We start from the raw sequence: 9,213 nt of genomic DNA, 5'->3' as shown, positions 1-9,213 counted from the left end.
TGTTCTTGACCAAAAATCACTCCACACTCTGTACTGTTCCTTAGTATTACCATATCAAATGTATTGTGTGGAGATATGGGTAATAATTACAAAAGTAATCTTCACTCACTAACTGTACTGCAAAAAAGATGGGTGAGGATAATTCATAATGCCAAGTATAGACAACATACAAACCCTTTATTTTTAAAATCACAGATATTAAAATTTGCAGATTTAGTACACTTTCAAACCGCTAGAATAATGTATAAAGTTAATAACAACTCGTTACCCAAAAACCTCATACAGTATTTCTCTACCAGAGAGGAGAAATATGATCTTAGAGGAAAATTAAACTTAAAACATTTATATGCGAGAACAACGCTGAAAACCCACAGCATTTCCGTGTGTGGAATTAAATTATGGAACGGATTGAGTAAGGAACTCAAACAATGTACAGAGATGAGCACATTCAAAAAACAATACAAGCAGTTGATGTTTGCTAAATACAAGGCAGAAGAGTCTTGATTGTTCTGTCAGGTTTGTTATTTTTTGTTTATTAAAAAAAAGCTTTGTTCTTTATTTATTTATTTATTTAGTATTATTATTATTAGTATTATTATTATTATTATTATTAATGTATATGTATATATATATATATATATATATATATATATATATATATATACTGTATATATATATAATTTTCTTTTTTTTTTGGGGGGGGGGGGGGGGGGGGAGGGCTGTCTTACCGTTATCTATTATGTATTATCCTGACTATCACAGAAAACATGACATGGAATGCAGGAAGTGAACTACATGTACTGTACAAGATGTAGATTTGGATGGGGGGTAGGATTAAATAAGCTTTGCTTCTCCCTACTCCTTTTGGACATGTGGAACTGTGAAAAAATGATTCATGAGGTGTATTCCATTGTAACCTTCATGTTCAAATAAACTAAACCAAACCAAACCAAACCAAACCAAACCACTTGACAGCCTGAACTTTGAGATAAATACAAAAGGCAATTACAATAGGAAGGATGTCATGCATTATAACGATAAATTAAAAGATTGTTCAAATATATAATGCATTCATGTCAAAATAAAGATTTATTTTTCCGTCCTCAATCTTCTTCAGGTCTCTTCCTGCAGACAGACAGGTAGGCACCACTAGAGGGCTCTACTGATGACGTTAAGTCTGTGTCAGACTCTAGGATGAGCGCTTGCAGGCTTTGCAGATGTGGACTTAAACATGCTCCATAGATGCTTAAAGGTGTAAAAGGAGATGAGAATTTGGGCAAAGGAGGAGAAGTCACAGCAGGAAACATGAATTTGCTAGGCTTCTCCTCCAGAATGTCCTCTATACTCTCCTCTTGACTTCCTTGCTCCTCACCCATACTGCTGATGCCAGAATCCTGGCTGGGAAGCTCGGGGCTGTCGTCGTGTAGCATGTGGACACGTTCATAGTCCAGACAAACCTGGATGGGCCCTTGGGTGGAGAGGCTTTTGCTCCCTGCTGTATCAAAACACTTCTGAAGAGGTTTCCCACTCTCTTCCCAGCTAGGCACTCCAGTATCTGGTGGCTGGGCACAATCAACCTGGAGCGTCTCAATTTTTGCATAGTCTGAAATAACTGGAATCACCTCACAGCTGTCGCCTTGGGGGAGCTTCAGTAAAAGTTCCAGGATATTATCCCAATCCTTGATGTGGCTTTTATCATCCACAAGAGCCACAGCGGGCCTGCAAGGTGAATCGGCCGCACAGGGATCCAGGTTGCCCGCAGTGAGGGAGTGGGCAGAAGGAAGCCACACATGAGAATACCTGGGGTTGGAGAAGCTCAAACCGGTTGAGTCATACTTGCTCCTCATCTTCTCCTTCAGTTCCAGCTCTCGATTGCAAGGTGCAAAACCGTCCATGTGGTCAACTGACTTCACAGGGAGAATTTCTTCAGGCCTCAGGGAGGTCTTCAAGTACTCACTGCTGAAATGAGGACTCACCCAGTTCTGAAGGAGAGAAGAACTTCCAAGATGAGTGACTAGACATTATGCTTGGTTAAAATAATTGTCACACTTAAATGTTTCAGATCATCAAACAATTTTTTTTATTTTTTGTCGTGTCCAGCCATTAGGGCAGATAGTATTGTTAATCTAAATGCCTTCACGTGCTCAATAGATTTGCTCTGCCAGGGAAAAGTGTGACATACACTTCCCCAGTTATACAGACTTTATTCTGACTTTGATGTTTTGTTATTATGCAAATTTGGAGCAGCCGGACAGCCGGGGATAAGAGGGGGACAAAAAAAGACAGAGACAAGGACAACAGCAGCAACAAAAATTGTGACAACAATAACAAAACAACAGAAACAAATAAGGCTACATCAGCAAATGACTGTGACGCTATAGAGACCCTGACAGAAGGGGCAAAATAATATCAACAATCACTGACAATACTGCATTGAAACAGTCACACATAATAGTAGTAAAGAAACTATTAACTATGATAGTGATCAGAATGACAATAACTGTAATGCAAACAATTCTAAAAACTATAATTATATTGCCGACATCACTGTCGCTGTAATGAAACCAACAACATAATAACACCCTGGTTAACTCAGTGAGTAATGTGGGGAAGTATGTATGTACTGTGAGTGTGCATATGTACGTGTGTACAGGTATCTCTGTATGTGTGCAAGTCTTCATGTATATAAAAGGTGCCCAAGTGTGTGAGCGTGTAATTGTCACTGAGAATGCATGAAAGGAGAGGGGCTGCCCTCCACCACCCAGCAAGCTCTGCCCCACATAGCCAGGCCGAGCCCCCGCCGCTAGAAAGCCACCAAGCCCACAGGGGCAGGCAGCACAAAGATCAGCCCTCCAAAAGCCAGCTTACAGAGTCCTCCCCCCTGGGAAGACCAGCAAGGGGCCGCAGAGAGCCAATCCCAACCAGAAACAGTGCACCGGCAGGCCGGACGACAGCCAACCACCGAGACCGACGACAGATCACACCCCACAAAAGCAGATGGGGATCACACACCAGCAAGCCCAGAGACGCCCCCACAACCGGAAAGGAGCTTGCCTATGCCGGCAGCGCCGGACCTGACCAACCGCTGGACCCCACCAGCCAGACCACCCACGCACCACCCGCGCACCGGAGCACCACCCCCCAACAAGCCCGCAGACAGACCGGGGGAGGCAAAGACGCAGACAGCGGCCCAGCAGAGCACAAAGACCAGCAGCGACAAACGCCCAAGCGCCCGGCAGAGCATCACCCTCCGGCAGGCCTGGCTCCAGGGTACATGCTCTCCCCCTCGCCCGTCACCCAGGCTCACGGTCCCCACGAGCAGCACCAAGCCCCACCACACCAGACAGCCCGGCCCCCCAGCAGCCACTACGGCGCAGCAACCCCAGGCCACCACGGTGGTATGCAGGCCATCCGTAGCACGGGCACACCGAGACTGCCCACGGCCCAGGTCAGTCCAAGGGAAGCACCGCAAGCCGTCCCCCCGGGCGCAAGCCCCGGCATCAACAGGCCCCAACGGGCCACCCCACGGAAGGGCAGGCGAACCAGACAAAAACATCCCACAAGCCAGGCCACCCTGGGCGAGCAACTGCGCCGTGACCGGCAGCGTACAAGTCCACAGCCACATCCCCGACCCCGGCGGATAGGTGCCGCGGAATGGGCAGGACATACCCCAATCCAGCCCGCTCCACCTGTGTATGTGATAAGGTGGGATTGTGTCTATTATGCAATTAAAAATATAAATAAATAAAAGAGGGCAGCTATGAAGAGCTGGTCCCTGTGCCCATGAGGGGTGTATGTGTGTGCATGTATATTATAGGGATGTATGTGGATGACAGCTAGCGATGCAATTAAAATTGGGGGACAGCTGAAGTACGGTGGGCCCCTCACCTGCCCAGCCCCCCCGAACCCTAAGTGTCTATTGTGTGATTAAAATTGAGGGGTGACAGAGTCAGAGGCATGGCAGAGGCAAAGGAGCCTCCGCAAAGCAACTCCACTCCCCCGCCACGCCCGACCGTAGACCACCTCCCAAAGTCCTATATGTATGTGAGCTGGTGCAGCCGTACAGGACGGATGAGGGCACCACAAGCGCACACCCCAACACCGTCCAACCCGAGCCGGGGGGACCAAGGACACATGACCAACAGATCACTCACCACAGCACAGTCTCAGGCAAGCTACAGGCCGCAGGATGGCCAGTCCGGTCCACTCAACCCCGCAGAGACGACACCCCCAGCACCCACAACATCGGAGTCCCACCGGAGGCAGCGTCCACAGCGCCACTCCCAAATCGTCAAACACCACGGACCAGCCACACGCCCCAAGGCAGACCCGGCCGCCACCAGTACAGCAGGAACCGCGGTCACGCAGCACAAACACAACCACGGCTGGAAAGGGAGCCATGCCACAGCAACCACAAACGAACCAGGCCCCACATAGAGCGGAGCACGGCCACAGCCACAGAGCACGAAAGCCAGAAGCGCTAAGGAGGGACAGAAGGGCAAGCACCACACGACAGGACCCACGTGAGGAGCGACCCCCCCCGCCGGACGCTGAAGCACACTCCCCCGCCACGCCGCAGACCGGCAATCACCCCACCCCCCGCCCATCCACCAACACACCAAGGGAGACCAACTGGAGGCAGGCAGACAGCCGTCAGCCAGGAAACGGAGGCTAGCCAGACACCAGCAAGTAGCGGGGACCGCCCGCCAGCCCCCCGCCAGAAGTTGGGCACAAGCTCCCGTGCCCCCACCGAGGGGAGAGGCCGCCCCCCACACCCCACACCGGACAAACCCACTCAGCAGCCGAGCAGGAGGGCACAGGGCAGACCCCGCCCCACCCCCAGAGGCAAGGCAGGCTGAGGGAAAACCAGCCCCACCAGACGCACACAGGTCCCCCCCAGCAGCAGTCGGCGCCCGGCACCTGCAGGATGCGCCATCCCTGGAGGGCATTGTTTCTACATTGATTGTGGAGAGATCGCCCAGCAAGCATAATAAAGGGGAAGTAGCAATGAAGATACCAAGTGCCAAAGATAGGTCTTCACACACTCCGTGCCAGAAATTATTAAAGGCGAGCACAGGCCCACATGGAGTGTAAGTAGTCATCTACTCTATGATCTCAGTTAAGCCCATTCTAAACATTCTATGTCCTGTGTAGTGTACTCTATGAAGGATTTTAAACTGAACCAGCTCTAGATTGGGATTTTTGATTAACTAGGAAGCATGGGGGCATATTTGCTTCCATAATTCAGGGTCACAGCTTGTAGGTAAATCTGAGTTCCATTTGGAGATCGTAACGCTGACTGTGTTGTCATTTTTTGAAAGTAGAATTAATAATTTAGATAATGTTTTAGGAGCAGATTGTCATGTTTCAGTGTCTGTCGCTCTGCTGCCCTCTCTCCGTTGTGTGTTGCAGCACACTCTGACCTGATTGCGCTGATGAGGCGCACCTGCAGTCAATCAACCTACACCTTTATCAGCCGCTGCCAGACAAGGAAGCAGTGCCAGTTATTACTTTGTGTCCTGAGAACCTATAGCCATTTTCCGCTCCTCCGGTGGCTACTAACTGGTCTACCCTTTGCTCATAGTATCCTGTGTTTGCCTTTCAGCTAAGTGTTATCTGCTACCTTTTTGTATCGCAGCTCCTTTGGTTTAGTCTTTAGTATTTTTTCCTGCTTCTTTGTCACAGCAGTGTTTTTCGTTCTTTCCTGGCATTAAGCCCTGAGCATTTTTGTTACTTTTTGCACCTTTTGTTGTAATTTTTGTACTATTACCATTCTGGTAATAAAACTTTTTTATTCCACGCACTGTGTCATATTCTGCATATTGGAATGCAGAAAGCGGCCCTGCCGCTTCGTGACACAGATATTTTTAAAAATTGGTCAATGGTGGGATTGCTTTCCCATGATATGTTACTGAAACTTGCTCTAATTATGGATTTAATTTGTATGTATTCAAGAAATTTGTTATGATTTATTCCATACTGTGTAACAAGGTCATTAAATGAGATAAAGTTGTTTCATTGAATAATATTTTCATACAACTTATTTCTTTTTCGTGCCATGTTGGAAAATTTAATGTTTCTTTTTAAGGAAGATGTCAGGATTATTCCAGATGGGAGTGTATTGGAAAGGAGTGAACAAGGATCTAGTTATTTTTAGAAATTCCCACCAAGCTGTCAGAGTGGTGCTTACAGTCTATTTATACTTTTAAAACAGTTATTTTTCTGGAGGATTTGGCTAATGAAGGGCGGATAAAAAAAAATTGGGATTTCATGGCTAAGTGATTGTTCAATGTGTAGCCATAAATAATCCAATGGGTTAGGTTTCATCCATTTTAAGATATACTGTAGCCTGTTTGCAAGGAAGTACTTGGAGAAATTTGGGAGTTCTAAGCCTCCATATTCTTTAAATTTTTGTAACGTTCTGAGACTTATTCGTGCTGTCTTATTTTTCCAAAGAAATTTATTTATATATGATTCTAATGACTTGAACCATATTATAGATGGTTTGGTGGGGATCATGGAAAACCCTTGGTAAGATCATCATTTTCACGGTGGATACTCTGCCCGTGAGTGAGCTGGACAAGGTTCTCCAACGCGCAAGATCATCCTCTATTGATTTCGATAGTGGAGTATAATTCAAGTGGATCAGGTCTGACAGGTTGGAGGAAATGTTAATACCCAAATACTTAATGTTCCCTGAACGCAGTGGTATAGAGAGGGGTGCTCTGGAAACCAAAATTAATGGGCAGTACTGTGGATTTAGACCAGTTAATGGAGTAATGTGAGAAGGTGCTATAATTGTTAATGAGTGAGATAGATATCTGGGAAGAGTCATACATAATAGTACAGTGAGGGAGCGAGTGGACAACCTTGCCTAGTACCTCTTTGTAAAGTAAATTCTGGAGAGATCTGATTGTTGGTCCGAACAGGGGCCTTCGGGGTGCTATGTAGTATTTTAATCCATGTTCTAAACGAATCTCCAAAGCCAAATGTTTGCAGCGTTGTGAGGAGAAATTTCCAGTTTACTCTACCAAATTATTTTTTCATGGATGATAGAGTAATCAATCAGATTAATTAGACGGCGTACATTGCTAGTTGAGTTTCTCCCCTTGATAAATCCTGATTGATCAGGGTGTATTATATGAGGGGTAACTTTTTCCAGTCTTATAGCTAACACTTTGGATATTATTTTAAGATCTGCATTAATCAGAGAAATTGGACAGTAACTGGAAGGTAGTGTTGGGTCCTTATCCGATTTTAGCAGGAGACTGATTGTAGCTGAGTTCATGTTTGGAGGCAGGCATGACCTGCCTGCCTTTAATTTCCAAAACCATTCTAAGAAATATTGGGGCTAGTAATTACCAGAATGCTTTATAAAATTCAGCAGGGAACTCGTCGAGTCCTGGTGCTTTGTTATTTGGCAACCGCTGTAGAGCATCATGAAGTTCTATTAATGAAATGGGTTAATCTAAGTTTGTTACCTGTTCTTCATTTAATTTGGGTAATTCTATGGTGTTGAGAAATGTTTCAATATCTGGGAGAGATTGTTTAATTGAGGTTGAGGTGTATATACATTTTTATAAAAGTCCCGAAAGACAGAATTAATTTCGACCGGGAGGTGAGTGATATGACCTCCTGATCATCAGACACATTTAAATATTAGTCAATGACAACACAACTGAACACAAAATGCAGTTTTTAAATGAAACTTTTTATTTTTAAGGGAGAAAAAAAATCCAAGCCAACATAGCCCCGTGTGAAAAAGTGATTGCGGCCCTGTTAAAACTTAACTGAGATGAATTGAAATCTATCAGTGTGTAAAAGGTTATTAAGCCATTTGTAAAGCTTTAGGACTCCAGCGAACCGCAGTGAGAGCCATTATCCAGAAATGGCCAAAACATGGAACAGTGGTGAACTTTGCCAGGAGTGGCCGGCCAAAAAAATTACCCCAAGAGTGCAGCGACGACTCATCCAAGAGGTCACAAAAGACCCCACAACAACATCCAAAGAACTAAAGGCCTCACTTGCCTCAGTTAAGGTTAGTCAGTGTTCATGACTCCACCATAAGAAAGACACTGGGCAAAAATGGCCTGCATAGCAGAGTTCCAAGACCAAAACCACTGCTGAACAAAAAGAACATTAAGGCTTGTTACTCTGTGGTCTGATGAGAAAGTTGAACTTTTTGGAAGGTGTGTGTTCCATTACATCTGGCATAAAGGTAACACCAGCAAGTCCACCTCTGAATGGCTGAAGAAAAACAAAATGAAGAGTTTGGAGCGGCCTAGTCAAAGTCCTGACCTGAATCCTATTGAGATGCTGTGGCATGACCTTAAAAAGGCGCTTCATGCTGGAAAACCCTCCAATGTGGCTGAATTACAACAATTCTGCAAAGATGAGTGGGCCAAAATTCCTCCACAGCGCTGTAAGTTAAGTTAAGTTGCAAGTTATCACAAACTCTTGATTGCAGTTGTTGCTGCTAAGGGGGGCCCAACCAGTTATTAGGTTTAGGGGGCAATCACTTTTTCACACAGGACCATGTAGGCTTGGATTTTTTTTCTCCCTTAATAATAAAAAGTTTCATGTGAAAACTGCATTTTGTGTTCAGTTGTGTTGTCATTGACTAATATTTACATTTGTTTCATGATCTGAAACATTAAAGTGTGACTAACATGCAAAAAAATATAAAGAACTATAAATATAAAAAAAGTAAGAAACCAGGAAAGGGCAAACATTTTTCCATTCCACTGTATGTTAAAAGCTGCATTTTCACACAATAAATGGCAAGAATGCAGTTGACAGGGAGGAACTTATTAGTTGTGTTAAGCTTGAAAAGAACCTGCTTCTGTGTCTTGTCATGTTAAAATCAATTGGTGATTGTCAGTTGCAAACCTACATTCTGCAGGAAGGACTTTCCTGGGTCTGGTATTGGTGGAGCTCTTATCTTCTTGACAGTGTTAACCCTAAGAGACAAAATGCAATAGCCTTAAGATATAGCAACATAGAGGGGGAATGTGTTTTTGTTTGGGCTTACCAGGTCATCTTGTCAGTCCTGAAGATGAGAACAGCCAGAAACAGGGAAAAAGTTGTGCCTACGACTGTAATTCCTACAATGAATGCAAAGGAACCTGACAGAGACAAACACTGATTATTCAACATAGATGAAATTGTCGGTTTGCTTTTCAATACAAGTTGAATTGGCCATGAACGGGAAAA

The 9,213-nt window shown here is 45.0% G+C and overlaps 1 protein-coding gene across 5 annotated transcripts in view; it reads right to left on the bottom strand.

Annotated features, from left to right (window-relative positions):
- Positions 1-717: 717 nt before the first annotated feature.
- Positions 718-9,213, bottom strand: part of LOC129182379 (uncharacterized) — a 61,615-nt gene continuing 53,119 nt past the window's right edge. For all 5 annotated transcript variants that reach the window (XM_054778412.1, XM_054778410.1, XM_054778409.1 and 2 more), the window contains 3 exons: positions 9,032-9,125; positions 8,894-8,960; positions 718-1,982 (listed from right to left, as the gene is read on the bottom strand). In XM_054778412.1, coding sequence (XP_054634387.1) covers positions 1,104-1,982; positions 8,894-8,960; positions 9,032-9,125 — 1,040 coding nt within the window. In that variant the 3' untranslated portion in view covers positions 718-1,103. The remainder of the gene's footprint in view (positions 1,983-8,893; positions 8,961-9,031; positions 9,126-9,213) is intronic.

Source organism: Dunckerocampus dactyliophorus, chromosome 6, assembly GCF_027744805.1.
Source record: "Dunckerocampus dactyliophorus isolate RoL2022-P2 chromosome 6, RoL_Ddac_1.1, whole genome shotgun sequence".
NCBI lineage: Eukaryota > Metazoa > Chordata > Actinopteri > Syngnathiformes > Syngnathidae > Dunckerocampus > Dunckerocampus dactyliophorus.
Note: the sequence above shows the minus strand (reverse complement) of the source record. Positions and strands in the feature narration are given on the sequence as shown.